General features: G+C 47.6%; 2 protein-coding genes across 2 annotated transcripts; both read left to right on the plus strand.

Moving 5' to 3' along the window:
- The first annotated feature begins 1,042 nt into the window (after positions 1 to 1,042).
- On the plus strand, positions 1,043 to 9,972 carry sec23b (SEC23 homolog B, coat complex II component). The gene is made up of 19 exons (XM_086142338.1): positions 1,043 to 1,190; positions 3,035 to 3,262; positions 3,520 to 3,577; positions 3,925 to 4,011; positions 4,334 to 4,570; positions 4,811 to 4,893; positions 5,003 to 5,147; positions 6,159 to 6,317; positions 6,410 to 6,525; positions 6,612 to 6,735; positions 6,849 to 6,929; positions 7,009 to 7,098; positions 7,195 to 7,301; positions 7,428 to 7,581; positions 7,659 to 7,736; positions 7,919 to 8,080; positions 8,181 to 8,267; positions 8,504 to 8,725; positions 9,224 to 9,972. Exons 2-19 carry the CDS (start codon positions 3,042 to 3,044, stop codon positions 9,311 to 9,313), a joined length of 2,301 nt encoding a protein of 766 aa, XP_085998464.1. The 5' UTR covers positions 1,043 to 1,190; positions 3,035 to 3,041; the 3' UTR covers positions 9,314 to 9,972.
- Positions 9,973 to 10,483: 511 nt separating this feature from the next.
- Positions 10,484 to 18,100, plus strand: LOC147213940 (germ cell-specific gene 1-like protein). Its single transcript, XM_086142786.1, has 6 exons — positions 10,484 to 10,603; positions 13,435 to 13,878; positions 15,682 to 15,729; positions 16,114 to 16,266; positions 16,587 to 16,698; positions 17,406 to 18,100. Exons 2-6 carry the CDS (start codon positions 13,464 to 13,466, stop codon positions 17,698 to 17,700), a joined length of 1,023 nt encoding a protein of 340 aa, XP_085998912.1. The 5' UTR covers positions 10,484 to 10,603; positions 13,435 to 13,463; the 3' UTR covers positions 17,701 to 18,100.
- The last annotated feature ends 145 nt before the right edge of the window (positions 18,101 to 18,245 follow it).

Below are 18,245 nucleotides of genomic sequence, written 5' to 3' on the forward strand. Positions count from 1 at the left end.
AAATTGGTAAATAAAGATAATAAGATACAACTACTGTCTGGGTTTAGATGAATAAATTAGAGATGACAGAGAAAGAAAAGAAAAATGAAATGCTAGCAAGTGCGGGAAAGAAGCAGAGGCAACTGAAAGAGGCTGCGTGCAGGAGCAGAGAAAATTCTGCTGCGACTTTGCAGAGTAAATAAACCTCATCTGGTGTTACCTTATTGGTGTTTGCTCTAGTACAACGCTTCGATCCACGCCCACCCAAAATGTGTGGGTTTTATTTTATTTATTTATTCATTTTTCTATGTTTCCTGTTCTGCAAGCATGCAGCGTAGAGGCCCTATCAAACCTCTTATGAGGCAGAGCATCAGGAGCCGGGTTGCGTCAAGATGGGTTTTGGAGATTAATTTCCTGAAAACTCATAAGAGCGAGGCCTCCGATTAACCACAACGCAGCCATAACTGCAAAATATAAGTTGATGCTAAGTAATAAGTGGATAGTTTTATATGAGTCTTATATGATAGACCGTTACTGTAGCATAGCATAAACATTGCCTGACAATGACATTCCGCACCTCAATGGGATGCAGACAGAGAGGTTATTAAGAGTTAAGTGCACTTTATGCACATTTGCTTATCATTATAGAACAATATAAATTGGTGTCAGGAGCAAGCACTGTTATGTTTTATCATTTTGGAATAGCACAATAGCCTTGAGCTCGAGGGTAAACACAGTCGGCATGCGTCAAAACACTGCAGCTCAGTCCTGATAAGACTTTCTTTATACCAAGTTGTGAAGCAATTAAGGGAACGCTGCAGCAAATCTACATATACATGGAACAGTTTTTCGATGTATTCATGATGATATGAGAGTCCCCGTGTTCTTACACATTTCAGAGATTAAAAAGTGACAACAAACTCCCAGGTGATTCACTGAGAAGCATTGATCCGCCATTGAACTACATTTCCCATGAGCACCACTCTACCCACACTGATACGTCATTTAAAAAAAAAGAAAAAGAGCCAATAGGAGACGAGTATAGTTGGAGTAACACGTCATCCTAGTATAGTGGGAGAAGCCGGCCGCCTGGCAGGGAGCGATCCCTTTACAGATAACCGGCCCTTCTTCTATCCATTCGGCGGATTTCAACTCCAAATGTTGTAGCTTCTTCTGCTTTTTAGCCGTATAATAAGAATCTGATATCGAAGGTAAGTCGTTTTATTTGTTTTACTCTTAAAGTGAGGTTTAGTTTCCCCCCCCCCACCACCACCCGGCTCTCCTTTATGAATTGAGAGGAAGTAGGTTAGCGCTACATTGCGGGTAGCTAGCCCCGGTCGGGTGTCAGCGAAGCGCTAGCTTACGGCGGCTGGCACCGGGAGGAGCGTTGCTTTTCCCGTCTAGCGTCCGTGTAGGACCGACTGTCGGACATAATATCACTAAAAATGTGATAGTCGCGTTTTTATCATAGGGGCATGCGAAAATGTCTTTATTTTTGCTTTTAACGGGTTGACACGAGGGTTAAGAAGGATAGCGACACCGGTCGCAGAAATGCTAGTGTCGGAATTTAGCTTGTAGTCGTCGATCTGGAAGTCACAGCAGGGAGCATCGCAACTACTTTGCACCTGTCGCAACATCGGGATGCTATGGTATCTCTTGATTAAATTCAGATTAGTAGCTTTACATGCGTAAATTGAACCCTTACCAGAATAGTGAATGAGTTCTTTCACTTGTCTTGGCAAAGGTCATCCCGTAAATGAGATGTAGCGGCTTTGGATTCACGTAAACCGACCGTTGGTCAATAAACATCATTTATTTCCCACAAACAGAGGAAGATCGAATAAAGTTTTTGATCTAACTGTCTGGTAGCAGTATTGTCAGACTTGTGTTTATCTATTGACGAATACCCCCCACCCCCCCCCACCCCCTCTGTCTCAGGGTTCTCTTGACACCAACAATGTCCAATATTCCTGTTTACAAACAGGATTGTCAACTAACCGAGTGGGTATACACAAGTCATATGATCATCTGGGTCATATGTAATGCAAAATCTATGTACAAATATATTTTCCCCAGTGTAATGCTTAAAAAACTATGACTGAGTCTCATCATAAGTGTAAGAGAACTATGTTTGCTATCTACAGGACATCATGGTGAACACCTTACAACCACCCACTTTTGAGAGCCGATGAAATAAATGACTCACTGTACAAAGTGGCATTGGCACTTAACCTAAACAAACAGGTAGTTAGCATCCATTTGGTTTGCTTAGCGATTAACCTTGAATCCACCTCTCCCTCCTCCTTTCTTTCTTGATCCGGACTCTTAAATGTTGCATTGGCCTGATTCCCGACTAGCAGCTCCATCGTTTGTCTTTGCCACGGGTTCAGATGAATGGTGGTAGCTAATGACAGCGTAAGAACTAGTATCTTTTGCCTACCCATGCAGTAAGTGGGTTATTGTCATAATTCAGCGTCGCACACCTCAAACAGCGACATGTTCATATCAAGAGTTTGCTTTGAGGGATGCCTCCAGCTTGGCTTTAGAGGGATGCCCCCAGCTTGGCCTTTGGATAAGATGATTCATACAGAAATTGAACCATTTCAACAGAAAATAAAGCAAACTCACACTTTCAGGTGGAGAGAATTCATTTTTTTCCCTCAGGAGTGACAAACGTGTTTGTAGAGTGTAGACTGCCATTTCTGTGAAGGCGGATTGAGGTAGTCTATTGTGTCCTGATGAAGAGTGTGTGCAATTCCGTTCTCAGAGCATGAATCCCGGGGCCTCTCTAAAAGTGTCATCGATTACTCACAGATACCTTCCAGTTTAGGTGGAGCTTAGAAGCAGCAGGATTCCCAAATGTGATACTTACTCAAAGCAAAACTCGTCAGTCTTGTTTCTCTTTTGCATGACGCTTTCTATAATCTACATTTTATAATCTACATTTTACTTAAGACCAACTTTTGAGATTTCAGAAGGGGGCCACAGACAAGGAGCAGTCTTAAACTCACCTTCTGACACACCTGACCCCACCCCCCCCATTTCTTTGCTGCAGCTCGGCGATGGCCACCTACCAGGAGTTCATCCAACAGAATGAGGACAGGGACGGGGTGAGATTCAGCTGGAATCTGTGGCCCTCCAGCCGCCTGGAAGCCACCAGGCTAGTGGTCCCGGTGTCCTGTCTCTTCACCCCCCTCAAGGAAAGGCCCGACCTGCCGCCCGTCCAGTATGAGCCGGTCATGTGCAGCCGGGCCAGCTGCAAGGCAGTGCTCAACCCTCTCTGGTGAGATGCTTTTTTTTTTTTTTTTCGTTGTGACCTGCGTGACCGTCAAACAGGAGGTCACCATTGGCATCTCATTTAGACCATAAATCCAACCGTCTTTGACCTGCCTTTGTTTTTATTTTGTAATATCTGCTTTGCCTGCATTTTTTACATCTCCACAGTGGCGGAATGTGACCTGCGGTGATTGCATCAGTAGCTGTGTGTATTTGCACTCCGGCCGTTCCTTCATCACTTTACCGTTTTCTCCTCTTTCACAGTCAGGTCGACTTCAGGGCAAAAATATGGGCCTGCAACTTCTGCTTCCAGAGAAACCCGGTAAGTCCTGACATTCACGGTGGGATTTTTGATTACTCACCCGCCAACGGTTGAAGATGTTCTTTTTAGACTTAATTCTCTGTGGTAGTTGCTCATAGTTTATGTAACAAGTTTCCATGCTCATGTAGTAACAAGGAGCAACTTCAGTTTGCAGATGGCCAACTTTTATTCAGTGTTTAAATAGCTTGACACCAATCACTTATCGGTATCTCCAGATTATCAGATATGGTTGTTCAATTGCAGCTGCGAGCCAGTCACCAAACAAGCCGAGCTTCATTGCGACCGGCTCTATTTTATCCATTTGTCATTTTTAATTTTCAAACGTGTATCTCTCTCTGCCTCCACAGTTCCCTCCCTCCTATGCTGGCATATCAGAGGTGAATCAGCCGGCCGAGCTCATGCCACAGTTTTCCACCATCGAGTACATAGTTCAGGTAAATATCGCCTGCGTGCGGGAGACTCTTTGTACTAGAAATGTACGGTGCAAAGGTGCGCGCGTACCGATTTCGCGGGATGACCTTGGGGTAAAATGCCTGGTTTCAGTTTTAATCTCGCAGACAGAGATTAGACGTGTCGCCATGTGAGTTGGATGTGTCCAGATAGAAGAAAAAGAAGTCATAAATGGCTCCTCACTGAGATCAACCCCCGGGATCGAATGCATTCTAATAATCTCAATCTGACTGAATGCTTACACGCGTTCTGCAGGCAGAGCATTGACCCAGAACCCGCCGGCTAAAACCTTGTCCCCTCCCACAGCGTGGACCTCCGGCCCCCCTCATTTTCCTCTATGTGGTGGACACGTGTCTGGAGGAGGAGGACCTCCAGGCTCTGAAGGAGTCCCTCCAGATGTCCCTGAGCCTTCTGCCGCCCAAGGCCCTCGTGGGCCTCATCACTTTCGGACGCATGGTCCAGGTCCATGAGCTCAGCTGCGAGGGCATCGCCAAGAGCTACGTCTTCAGGGGCACCAAGGACCTCTCTTCCAAACAGATCCAGGTCGGTGCACAAAAGCGCTCCCTCACACTACAACCATAATTGTAGTATTAAATAATGACATGAAACATAAAAAAAATAATCCAGTGAAGTCAAAGCAGCTGCACAAAATTGCATATTACTCTTTTTATATTTTATGCGGCATCATCGGGACATTGGTGTCTGCTGTCTCCGACCCCAAAGTCCGACGTTTACCTTAACTTAACATGCCTCGCACGTTCACCATGAATTCTTTGTTTCTAGGAGATGCTGGGTCTATCGAAGCCAGGAGCAGCCGCTCAGCAGGGACGTCCGCAGGCTCCTCCGGATGCAGCCGCCTCCTGCAGGTAAGGAGAGGCCCTAATGGGCCCCATCCCTCTCTGACCGCGACCATGTGCAGTGGTTTTGGAGAACCCCCCCCAGGGTTCTGTCTGACCCGCACGCTCCCGTGTTCAGGTTTCTTCAGCCCGTGCACAGAGTGGATATGAATCTGACCGACCTGCTGGGCGAGCTGCAGCGAGACCCCTGGCCGGTCCCGCAGGGGAAACGGCCACTGCGCTCCACCGGTGTCGCGCTGTCCGTCGCCGTGGGTCTGCTGGAGGTACGGTACCCCCTCAAATGATATTCTAACTCTTCTGTTTTTCTGCTTCCTGTGCCAGTATGCACAACATTTAATGTAATTGTGCTCAGGGAAGGGGGCATGGACTTGAATTGTTTATTCCTGTAACAAGTTGACGAAGCTCGTAACCCCCTCTCTAGACCCAAAGCCGTGATTGAAAAGTAAATATTTGCCATCTTTTATTTTCAAAGAGGATCCACAGTCAAGGGTCGGGGTTTGGCACATGGGGTTTCTTAGCCGACATACACGTATTTCATTTCGCTCTTAATAAACGTGATGAATTTGAACTTCAGCGGGTATCACACAACCCCGCTTTGGAGTTCACACGCATGCAGCCACCCGCTGACTGCATCGCTTCCAGGCACGGGGCTCCCACCCCTCTCCCCGTCTGGGAGTTGTGTGTAAACCAGCCACACTGTTTGGATGAAGAGAAAAAAAAAGACCATTCACCGACACTCCGCGTCCTAGCTTGGACTTCAGCCTTGTCAAGACAGCGGTTTTTCATGACACGACCTGATATTTGTTTTCCGCAAGAGCTACGTGGCCGGCACCCGGTCAAAGGCCCTCTCTCCTTCTCTACTCATGCCGTCGTTATCCTCTAATCTGGGCGGTTACATAAAGCCTGAGTGCAACAAATCAATTCGACTCCCTCCTCTTCCGTCAGCGGAGAAGAGACGAGGCCTGATTAGAACAAATTTGGCATCTGACTCGGCGAATGAGCCGTGAGCATGTGATGCCACGCTGTCAGCTGTTTCACTCCACTCATTCTCAAATTACATAATCAACATAATCAACCCCTGCTTAAGTAAGCTTGCTGTTGAATGCCATAACAGTATTAAAACTTCTTTTTTTGTTCTCCAAAGTCCCGGGTGGGGTATCACAGACTTTTCCTGACTTCCCCTGTTGAAAGCTGATGTTTGAAAAGCTTGTCGCCGCTGATTGCCCAGCAGAAAAGGGGCGTGTCCGTCCAACAGCCTCCACTCCTCCCCGCAGGGCACCTTCCCCAACACGGGCGCCCGGGTGATGCTTTTCATCGGCGGGCCGCCCACCCAGGGGCCCGGCATGGTGGTGGGCGATGAGCTGAAAACACCCATCCGCTCCTGGCATGACATCCAGAAGGACAACGCCCGCCATCTGAAGAAAGCCACCAAGGTGAAGATTGGTGTGAGAGGTTTAATCATGAGTATGTGTGTGTGTGTGTAGTCGCGTGTCGTTTCATGATGTGTGTGCATGTGTGCGCACAGTATCACGAGGCTCTAGCCAACCGCTCGGCAGTCAACGGCCACTGCATAGACATCTACGCTTGCGCTCTGGACCAGACCGGGCTACTTGAGATGAAGTGCTTGTCCAACCTCACCGGGTACGTCCGCAGCCGCCGCCCAAACACTCACCGCTCCACACGCTGGAACTCCTTGCTGAATAGCTCCCACCCTGTTGTTATCACAGTGGCCACATCGTCATGGGCGACTCTTTCAACACCTCCCTCTTCAAGCAGACCTTCCAGCGGGTCTTCAGCAAGGACTTCAACGGTGACTTTCGCATGGCCTTCGGGGGCGTCCTGGAGGTCAAGGTGAGGCAGGAGGGTCGGTTTGCTCTGTCAACGTGAATTGTCACCCCTGAGTTTTTATCCAACCAGTATTCTGGACGATTATTCGCATATTGACGAGGTGTGTGTGCGCACAGACGTCCAGGGAGCTGAAGGTCGGTGGCGCCATCGGACCCTGCATCTCGCTCAACTCCAAGGGCTCCTGCGTGTCAGAGAATGTGAGTCATTGTCCGCCGTGCGCGTGTAGGTGCTCCTCGCGGCACGGCCTTCACCGTGTGTGTTCTCCACCCGGCACAGGAAATGGGTGTCGGCGGCACGAACCAGTGGAAAGTGTGCGGCCTCAACCCCTCCACTACCCTGGGACTGTATTTTGAAGTGGTTAACCAGGTACGGCACGCCTCCTCCGGGCCGGCTCAGCCAGTTTGAAAAATGAAAATGCGTCCCGAGCCCGTTGCCTGAATGCTCCCTTTGTTCCGTCTGCAGCACAACGCACCCATCCCGCAGGGGGGCCGCGGGGCCATCCAGTTCGTAACCCAGTACCAACACTCCAGCACACAGAAGAGGATACGGGTCACCACCATCGCCCGGAAGTAGGTCCTCCGCGGCTCAGCGAAAAATCACTTTTTACGTATAATCTACCCTGAATTAGCTTTGCTGTTAGCTTACGGGCTAGTTGACGAGCGACGTTCATACCTGTGTCCCTTTGCCGACCCCAGCTGGGCCGACGCGCAGTCCCAGATTCAGCACATCGAGTCATCGTTCGACCAGGAGGCGGCCGCCGTGCTCATGGCTCGCCTCGGTGTGTTCCGGGCGGAGTCGGAGGAGGGGCCCGACGTGCTGCGGTGGCTCGACAGGCAACTCATCCGCCTGGTAAGTGGCGAGGCTGCAGGCACGGTTGACGTGGAGCCTCGAGAGTTCCCTGATGCCTTTTCTCCTATCGCACGCAGTGCCAGAAGTTCGGCCAGTTCAATAAAGATGACCCCACGTCGTTCAAGCTGTCGGAGGCCCTGTCGCTCTACCCCCAGGTAAACCCCCCGATGAATGCTCTACCAACACCGTTCCAGGGATTGATGGTTCTCTCTTCCAGGGAAATATTAATTGTCCTACATTTCAGACACGTCTCTGCAAAAAACAGATCAAAAGGTCATTCCGCTATTCTGCTATCTCACCGAAACCCCTCCCCCCCTTTTTTTTTTTACAATTTTAGTTCATGTTCCACCTGCGACGGTCACCGTTCCTGCAGGTGTTCAACAACAGCCCCGACGAGTCCTCCTTCTATCGCCACCACTTCGTCAGGCAGGACCTGACTCAGTCCCTGATCATGATCCAGCCCATCCTCTACTCCTACTCTTTCTACGGGCCACCAGAGGTCAGCATCGCCCCTTGCACACACCCTTCCACGGCCCTTATATTTGCATGTGCATATCCTTCTTCTACACATTCACTGAGAGTTTGGTTTTGTTTGGCAGCCTGTGCTCCTGGACAGCAGCAGCATCCTGCCAGATCGCATCCTGCTTATGGACACTTTCTTCCAGCTGGTCATCTACCACGGCGAGGTGAGGTGCAGACTCGACCCGGTTCACGCGCCGGTCTGGACCCGCTCAGAAGTCTGATCAGTGCCGTCAAGGCCGCTGAAGGGTCGCTGCGTTTGTAAAAGGAAAATTAGCCAAAATTAGCGTGTGCCTCATATGCTAATTCACTGTCAGCACAGAGACGTTTTTGTTTGTTTATCATAAATTCAAGTCAACAAGAGTGCAGGTCTAACGGGCCTCCGTGCCACTTGTCCCTCCAGACCATCGCCCAGTGGAGGAAGGCGGGCTACCAGGACATGGCCGAGTACGAGAACTTCAAACAGCTGCTGCAGGCGCCCCTGGACGACGCCCAGGAGATCATGCAGACGCGCTTCCCCATGCCGCGCTACGTCGACACGGAGCACGGCGGCTCTCAGGCTCGCTTCCTGCTGTCAAAAGTCAACCCTTCGCAGACCCACAACAACCTCTACGCCTGGGGACAAGTAAGGCTCGGAAAGAGGGACAAACCCAGAAAATCGGGATTGCATGCGGTCTCCAGGATTATCCTGAAAATCCTAGCCTAGCCCTCGCGTGGAATGGGAAATTTCGGAAGTTTCGGAAGTTAGAGGTCTTGTTTCCGGCCAGAGGCTGCTCTTTTAAACCGGTAGCCCCCTCGGGGGCTCGCAGGGGCCGCTGCCAGCAAACACAGGCTCTAGTTTAGATAACCCTCTGGACCGAGGGGGCGCAATGTAATTAATATTTACTATAATATTAATAAGATTATATGATATATTATCATCTTTATTATATAAGCTGAGGAAGAACAAAACTCTGCATCAGGAAAAAACATGGTCTGTTTGAGCGTTCAAATTAATCGGATCCCAGGTTACGTATATATATGTATATGTGTGCGTGTGTGTGCGTACATTTATGTTTTTTTTTATTGTGGGTGAAAGAGCTAACTCCCATCCCCCGTCACTCGCTGTGCTCCCCTCCCGCAGGAGACGGGGGCGCCCATCCTCACGGATGACGTCAGCCTGCAGGTCTTCATGGACCACTTGAAGAAACTGGCCGTGTCCAGCTCGGCGTGAACGGCCCAAACCCGCCCCGGACCAGAGACCACCAGACATTCCAGTTCTGATATTGGGATCAATAACCCACCACCTCCCCACCCCACTTTCTCACTATGTTGAAGAGTGTGTGCGCGCGCATGTGTGTGTGTGTGTGTGTGTGTCTGTGTGTGTGTGTGTGTGTCTCCACCTCCAGCCTTAGCTGCCATTTCAGTGACGCTAAAGGAGCGGTAGGGTGACACACACTCACTTTCCTCTGTTTATGAAAGAAAGCCAGTGACATTTCTACACATTTTTCTTCATATTTATAATAAAACGAACTTCCAGCGTTCCAGAACCAGACTGCCCTCGACCAAACCTCCGTCACATGTATTTGATATGACCGCACGTGCTGATCAGTTACAGCAATAATCTTCCCTTTTTCTCTGTGTGTATGTGTATGCGTGTGCGTGCATGCACGTGTGTTCGTCCTGAAGCGTGCACCTCACCCCCCTCCGAAGGCGCTGTGGGATGGCACCTGTTTGCTCTGTCTTTAGCCAAGAAGGTAGCGTTCTGGAACATTCTCTCTAATAAACTGTGATTGTATGACTGTTGCCGGTGAAATGTTGACAGGGCTGATGTGGCCTTGACATTGATGGCTCATCAAAACAAAACAAAATATATATATATATATATATCTATTGGTGTGTGTCTTCATGGTTTTCTTTTTTAAAGTTCTGAGTTTGGATTATCATTACCAACTCCAACCTACCACTGGTTTTATTCACTGCTCCTCGCACTGCATTGTCACACACACAGTGTGTTTACACACAGGTACTTCTGCAGTACGTACTGTGTAAATAAGATAATGAGAAGATCCTAGTAACTGAAATTACACTGAAATGACTTGTGTTTTAATGTTATCGATCACAAATAAAGATGACTTATTTTTAATTTTTTATTCGTATTTTTTTCTACATTTAATTCATGTTAAATCAAATGAAAACAGATTGATTCAAATGGGCGAGTGAACCTTTTTTTTGGTAGAAATACTATTTTGTTTAAACTTTGCAGGGAATTCTTTAGCGCTACCTGCCCTCTGGGAGGGGCGGGGCTTGGTTGTCCAGTCCTGGCTGCCATTGGACAGGGGGCGGGGCCTAACCGGTACCTGTCAATCAACAGGCCACATGTAGGAATTTCAAACTCACACCTGCAGACGTTTAAGGGAAGCTGGTGGAGAACCTCGGCTTGGAGAACCCAGAGAGAACCCAGGCAGGAGAACATGGAGAACCCGGTCGACTCCGAGATTCCAACCAGGAACCTCCTTGTGAGGTGAGAGTTCCCATCCACAACACCGCCTGATTTATTTTATAAAGGGGGGTGAAAAAAAGTTCACTGTGTTCAAACCTCCCTGTGTGTGTGTGTGTGTGTGTGCACGTGCACACGCCTGCCCCGGTCACAGCGGGGTCACGGGTTAATGGCGCATTTATTTCAAGGGATTGTGACCTGGAAAAGTTTTAGAAGCGGCGGCTTGGATTTAAAAACGAAGATGTTTGCACGCGCGCACGCGTGCACATGAAAGAAACTGATTCACCCCTTCTGTCGGGTCCGACCCTTGACCTCGCCGGCTACTGTGTCAGATTGGTGGCGTGCGCGAGCCACATCCTTCCTCGCAGATTGGAAACACCCCCCTCCGCCTCTTTCTCCTTTCCACAATTGCCTTTTTCTCATTCCTTGCCCCTGAGTGTAACCCCCCCCCCCCCCCACACACACACACACATCCTCACCCCCCCATCCCAATCATAAACCCGCTCACACAGCATCTACTGTCACTGTAAGCTGATTTCGCCGCACCCAGACAGTGTGATTTCGAGGATCAGTGAAGCGCAGATTATGAGGACTAATCCTCGGGGGGGCGATCTGTTTATCGGGAATATTCCGCCCTTAGCAGCTTTTGAGCGGAAGTTGCAGCTGAGATACAAATGAAGTCTGTGTCTGGGGTGGGGGGCTTAGGGCCCGCATATGCTCCAAAGGTGGCTGCTCGAAAACAAAAGGCCCAAATCCCTTTTGACATGGATACCAGGGCAAAATACCCAAAAGCTCTTATTTAGAAAAAAAAAAAAAAAAAAAAAAGAGGAATATCGGCCCGTTCATCTTCCTGTGGCGGGAGGCCTGCGCGGAGATCCCACACCGGGCGTAATCCCGTCTTCATCTTAATCCACACGCTCAGATAGACATCTTGACACATGCCAGCCCGGCCGCCGCAGCCGCTCTGACGTCTGAACAAAAGAGCATTAAAAAAAAAAAAAAAAAAAACAATTTTCTTTTTCTCCTCTTCTTCCCGTCTTGGTCGTCTTTGCTCGGGGCCGTCGGCGGTGACGCCCGCGTCCATGTGACGCCGGCGGGCTTAAAGGCAAAGCTGTGAGGAAACGTGTCGTCTTATTATCTGCTATCAAATCCAAACGGATCAGTCCCGAGTTCCATCAGCGAAAGAAATCCATTCTGGCTCCCGTCCCGGAAGTCTTATGTAAGAATTCCATATATGTATATAAATCTATATTATATGTCACTTTATATAACTGACATTAATGTGGTCCGAGGAAGCCGTTAGCGGTATATTTCTGTAAATCCTGTCATTTTATTTTATTTTTTTTAAGATCCCGTAAGCTCCCGCGGGGCCGAAAAGGGAAAACAAGTGATTAAAAGGGTGTTTTATTTTTGAAAAGCAGTGAGTGGCGAAAAGGGCGCGGGATTTCTTGATATGGAGGGTTTTTTTTTCTGCATTCGGAGCCAAAACTATTTATTTATTTGTCCATTTAACAAAAAAAAAGGATCAAATTGCACGCACCCAGATGTAAATCCCTTCACACACCTCTTCATTAATTTATCCCCCTGTGTGTTTTGCATCGTAATCCCAATCCCCCGGGGACGTCATGGCCACCGCTCCCCCAAAGGCCCTGCTGTCGACGAGGCCTGACGATGATGTAACTCCCGTCATGAATAACTTTAAGAATTTTTTTTTAATCAATGTTGTTCGGAATGTGTAATAAGGGTGTTATAAATGCTTTATTACACAACAAAAACCTTATGGGCTGTAATTAAGCATCAGCGGAAGTTCAGGGTCATCCGGGTCATGACCCTACCAAACAATAATAATGATCGTAATGACAGTGGTGGTAATAGTAATAATAACAATAATAACAACAATAATGAAAAATTAATAAATAGGTCCAACAGGATGAAGGGTTTGTTAAGCGGCGCCCCACCCGAGTGCATCATGGAAATAATAACAGGCTTTTAATAAAACCTTTTTTAATTTAATTTCATACCTGCACTTGGGTTTGCAGTTTCTTTTTTTACATTCTGAGATTCCTTTTTTTTAACAACGTTAATAGACTTTATTCATTTAAAGTTTAAATTAATGTATGTTTTCTTATTCTTATCCTGAAAAAGCCATTTGAGGACTTTAAATTTTCATTTATCATTTTTTTTTGTTCATTCACCCATTATCTATATCTGCACTCAGGGTTGCAATAATTTTTTTTTTTTTTTTTTTTCTAATTCTGAGATTCCTTTTTGATAAAAATAGACACTTTTTAATTTAAAGTCTTTTATGCATGTTTTGATAAACCTCACCCTGAAAAAGCCATTTTGGGAGGTTAAATTTTCATTTACATTTTTTTCATTTGCCCATTATCTACACCTGCAGAGTTGTTTGATGTTTTTTTTTATTTCTTTAACACGAATTTCAAAATCATGCCATGACTCTCCATTGGAGAATTATTGATTATCAATTGTCAACAGCCGGATGGGTGGTGGTGAGTATGTAAAGGTTAAGCCCAAAAACATAAATATCCAAAAAGAAGGGTCAATATCAAGCCACGAATGGCCATTTGGTGATTAATTAATTATCAATTGTGATTAGGTTGATAATTTTGGCGAGAAATTAACTTATTAAAAGTGATAGATTTGTATAAAAATAAAATAACGGTGTTCATTTTGTCTTTCATCTGAGTTTTAAATATTGTAAATATTTCCCTTTCTCTTATTTCTTCGTATTTTGGGCAAGTATTTGCCCCCCCCACGCAGATGCACCATGTGGGGAAAAAAAAAAAATCAATCAATCAATGATTTTGAATCGATCACTTTTTGTTGGACGGGAGGAGGAGCAACGAGAAGATCCGCCAGTGGGATGTGCGGGGACAAATCCTCGGTCCACGTGACCCGTCCCGCCTCCCGCAACGCCGCGCGCTCGCCCGCGGCGCGGATCCACGCAGTCCGAGGGTCGCGTCCGTGGAAGTTGGCGACCCACTCCCCCATGAAGACGTCGGGCAGATGCCGGAGCCTCCTGTCGGTCGGCCTGAACTTTCTGGCCCTGCTCTTCTCCATCACCGCCTTCATCACCACGTACTGGTGCGTGGGTACGCAACGCGTGGCCAAGCCCAAGTGCAGCAAGTTGCGGACCCACCAGTGCATCGACTACGGCGTGAACGAGACCGACCCCAACAAGGTGGTCTACAGCTGGGAGACCGGGGACGACCGCTTCCTCTTCCGACAGTTCCACACCGGCATCTGGTTCTCCTGCGAGGAGAACATCCACGACGAAAGTAAGCGCGCCCAGGTGTGTGTGTGTGTGTGTGTGTGTGTGTGTGTGTGTGTGTGTGTGCAATCCATTTTTTTTATCAACTTTTAATGATCCGTCTCAATCTGAGGTCATTTATTTTTATTTATTTTCACAATTCCCATTCCTCAAGAGCCATTTGTGTTTTTTTTTTTTCATTTTTATATATAGTTTTTTCATTCATTCATTCATTCATTTATTTATTTTTTGCACATCCAGGGTTGTAGATTGTTTTTTTATTATTTAAATCCATTTACTCTGATTAACTTTCAATTTGATTGACTGTCTGAATCTGATCTAATTTTTCAACAATTCTTTCATTTTTTGTTTTATTCTTTTTTAAATCCATTTGCTTTTATTCACTTTCAATGAACTTTTGAATCCGAAGTCATTCATTTTCTTAATTCTCTCATCATCTTTACCTCCACTCAGGGCTGTAGATTTTTTTTTTAATTCTGATGTTCCTTTTTAATAATCCATTTATTTTTATTAGCTTTCAATGGACTTTCTGAATATAAAGTAATTTATTTTCTTAATTCTCATCCCACAAAAGCCATTTGTGGATTTTAAAATGTATACATATTCAGGGTTGCAGAGTTTTTTATAATTTTATTTACATTCATTTTATTAACTTCCATCAGACTTTATGAATTTGTCATTAATGTATTTAATTTTTTGACATTCCTATCCCACAAAAGCCATTGGTGGATTTTATTTATATATTCATATATATCCATTAATTAATTCATTCATCTCTACCTGCACTCTGTAACACATTTATTTATTTTTTAATGATTTAAAGATAATTTCAAAATCCTGTCATGGGTTATTTATTGAGGCTCAAAAATCGATAAAAATTAAAAAAAAAAAAATCATTATCCAGCAATAACCTACAGTACAGTTTCCCAATCTTTTTGATAAGCCGTTATTAGTAACCTGTTGGCGGCATCAGGAGGGTGGTGGCAGGTGTGTGTGTGTGTTTGGGTGGTGTTAGGAGGTCATGTGAAGTTTAGACCCAGACCCGACGTGTTATAGACGGCCAGATTAGTCCTAATTCCAGGAATTAAACATCCGTCCATCAGCTGACGTCCACATGCTAACTCTGCTACTCATATGCTAACTGTGCTACGTATATATATAGGTGTAGCACATAGCAGCTATAGCACATAGCAGTTATAGAAATGTCCCCCCACCCCAACCTCATCCATCACACACACACACACACACACACACACATAAATTATTGGCGTGCCAGCTAGCATGTCCGTCTCATCAAGTGGCTGTGCGATGGAGGGGATGGTGTTGATGGGGTGGGGGTGGGACTGGGAGTGGGATGGGCAAGAGCCAGCTTGAGTTAATAAGGATTATGTAATGGGGTGTGAAGGGGGTGGAGGGTTGTGGGGGGGCGGGAGCGGTGGCGGCGGCGGTGGGGGAGGGGGTCTTGATGAGTTTTTCCTCAAAACAGCTGTTGCCACCCGCCTCCCACCTGATTAAACCGCACCGCTTACAACAAATCCTGCACGGCGGCCGGCAGATGACAAGGGTGGGGGAATCATCTGCAAGAAGGCGTGGGGTCAAAGGTCAAGGGTCACCCACCTAAACTGGCACGTGGTGTCGTTTCACGAGCGGCGTGTTTGTGGGCGGCGTGGAAATCACGAACTTCTACGCCGCCGTTTGTAATGTCAGACCCTCCATTCACCTCAGTCGTCGTGCGACGGAGAAAACGATGAAAGTCATGTTTGTGTTCGTCGCCGTGGTAATAACAAAAGGCTTCTTTTGCCCACGCTAGGTGAGAGGTGCCGCAGCTTCATCGACTTGGCTCCGCCGTCGGAGAAAGGTGAGTGTGTGTGTGTGTGAGATGGCACTTCCTGCGTCTCCCCTGCTACTTCCTGTTTGTAAAAATGCAGCGTGCGCCGCGTCGACGCGCATTTGTAAATACCCGGCGCCGCGCCCGTGAATCGGCGGTGTCCCGAGGTCTTCCGGGCTTAGAACAGAGTGGTTGTCGTGGTTACGCGGTCGGTTCAGTGTCTCTACAAACAAAACCAAAGTGATAATTGAAAAAAACGGCAGTGTGGGGAATATCATTTTGGAAAGGCAAAAACGGAAGATGAGGATGACGGTTCCTTCGCTGTCGGTGAGAGTTGCTCGGCCAAGGACGTCGCTCCATATGCCGTCACTTCCTTTCTGTTGCTAAGAGACGGATCGGGACGCTGTCTTGCAGGGATGCTCTGGTTGTCGCTGGTGTCCGAGATGCTCTACATCGTCCTGCTGGTTGTGGGCTTCAGTCTCATGTGTTTGGAGCTGGTGCACTCCAGCAACGTCATCGACGGCCTCAAGCTCAACGCCTTCGCCGCCGTCTTCACCGTGCTCTCAGGTGCGAGATCCTCCCTTCAAGCCCCGTCGGGGACATTCTCATACGAGATATTACGTCTAGAAACGAGCAGATTGCTGACTGATTAGCCAAAAAAATTAGGCTAAAAATTCAAACCGCTGCCAAAATAAATGAGCAAGAATTCACCCAAAAATTTTCAAAAATAATTGACCCAAATTAGCCAAAAAAATGTGGATAAACCAGACTATTTCTTTCAAATAAAAAAAAAAAAAAAAACAAACAACCTCAACAGATTATTTCCAAAGTAATAAGGTGATATGCTGGTCGGCCCTGCGGATCATCTTCTTGTCTTCGGGTGTCAGGTCTCCTCGGCATGGTGGCCCATGTGATGTACACGCAGGTCTTCCAGGTCACCGTCAGCCTGGGCCCGCCCGACTGGAGGCCCTACAACTGGGACTACGGCTGGTCCTTCTGGTACGTCCCTCCACCTCCATGCAGAAACATTCACCCCTTCATATAGACACACAAGCATTCGCTCGCTCTTTCACACATCGGTTCCAAATTCGAGTTTCTGATTAACCTCCTGCACGTTTTTGGGTGTGCGTTGAGAAGCTGGCGTTCGGGGAAAGCCCCCCTCCCCCTCGTGGGAATCAAACCGGGGACCTTCTTGCAGCGAGGTTAGCAGAAGCGCTAACCGCCGCGCCACCCAAAACAAACAAAAACGAACAAACGGGATTCAATTTGTCAGGGCAGAACAGCTGGTCGTATTACTTCTCACCTCCGTGCAGCTTTAGCATGCGCGCATGTGTGTGTGTGATGGGGAAAAAAAAAAAAAAAAAGAGCCCAAATCTCTCGTGTTACGCGGGATTAGGCTTTGGTGTTTCAGGCGTGATTGGGATTGCATAAGGGGGATAATATTTTCGCTCTTTTACAATATGCGCGGTGTGCAGAATTTAAAAAAAGACACGGTTTCACGGGTTAAACCGTTATCGTCCTTTTGGGGGACGACCTGCGTACGTGACATGATAATTTGATTCTCTGACCTCATCCTCCTCCTCCCACATGGAAGCAGAGCGGCCTAAAGGGATTGACATTAATCTGGGAAAACAGAGGGACGGGGGGGCGCTCGCCACTTTCCCCCCCCCCGGATCTAACGCCATGTTGGTTCCCCCCCTGCGCAGCATGGCGTGGGCGTCCTTCACCTGCTGCATGGGGGCGTCCGTCACCACCCTCAACTCCTACACCAAGACCGTCATCGAGTTTCGCCACAAGCGCAAGACCTTCGAGCAGAGCATCCGGGAGGAGGAGGCGCGCGAGGCCTTCGGGTACTTCCGGGAACGCTCCGTGCACGCCGTCTCCAAGGCGCTGGAGGTTTACTCCAGCCAGAGCGTGACAGGCGGCAGGAAAACCCCCCTGCCAGCAACCCCCTTGGACCTGAGCGACGTTCAGGGGTCTCTGGAGGAGGAGCAGTGCTGAGGGGGGATCCGGGTCGCTTTACCCGTCCCTGTCAAACTCTGCCTTAAAAATCCCCCCCGCCACCCGCTCTCACACACACACACACACACACACACAGTCCCCACCACCCCAACCCCACCCGAGTGGTCTCACTCAACTTCCATTGTACACATTGTAGATTTAAAAACACACTCGCGTGGAATAAAACCCCTGTTAAATAGGTGTCACGCTATCTAAGGACTTCAGAACTTTGCGTTGGCACTCGGAATCAATTTTTTTTTTGAAGAAGAAGAAGAAGATCGGAAGTGGTTCCAACCTGACGCTGTGTTTGAGGAAAAAGGACAGGGGAAGACTTTCTCACATTCACAAAGGGGAAAGAAATCCTTTTTAATAACCAATCAGATTGAAGGATCACGTGATGAGAGAGCGACCGTCGAAATGGTTCAGTCCGCCAAACCTGTGCCTACGGAGATCGCTTATATTGCTGTAAATACATCTTGGGTGTGATCGGTGTCTGTGCGTGAAGATGTTCTCATCTTCCTCCTGGATGTTCACTGTTCTGTTCC

Source organism: Fistularia commersonii, chromosome 35, assembly GCF_037954325.1.
Source record: "Fistularia commersonii isolate RoL2024-O1a breed Wild chromosome 35, RoL_Fcom_v1.0, whole genome shotgun sequence".
NCBI lineage: Eukaryota > Metazoa > Chordata > Actinopteri > Syngnathiformes > Fistulariidae > Fistularia > Fistularia commersonii.

Excerpts from the sequence above, each read along its gene's own strand:
- sec23b (XM_086142338.1), top strand. The coding sequence starts at position 3,042 with ATGGCCACCTACCAGGAGTTCATCCAACAGAATGAGGACAGGGACGGG. Across the intron at positions 3,263-3,519 it reads GCAGTGCTCAACCCTCTCTG|TCAGGTCGACTTCAGGGCAA; the intron begins GTGAGATGCTTT and ends CCTCTTTCACAG. Across the intron at positions 8,268-8,503 it reads TGGTCATCTACCACGGCGAG|ACCATCGCCCAGTGGAGGAA; the intron begins GTGAGGTGCAGA and ends TTGTCCCTCCAG.
- LOC147213940 (XM_086142786.1), top strand. The coding sequence starts at position 13,464 with ATGTGCGGGGACAAATCCTCGGTCCACGTGACCCGTCCCGCCTCCCGC. Across the intron at positions 15,730-16,113 it reads GGCTCCGCCGTCGGAGAAAG|GGATGCTCTGGTTGTCGCTG; the intron begins GTGAGTGTGTGT and ends GCTGTCTTGCAG. Across the intron at positions 16,699-17,405 it reads GACTACGGCTGGTCCTTCTG|CATGGCGTGGGCGTCCTTCA; the intron begins GTACGTCCCTCC and ends CCCCCTGCGCAG.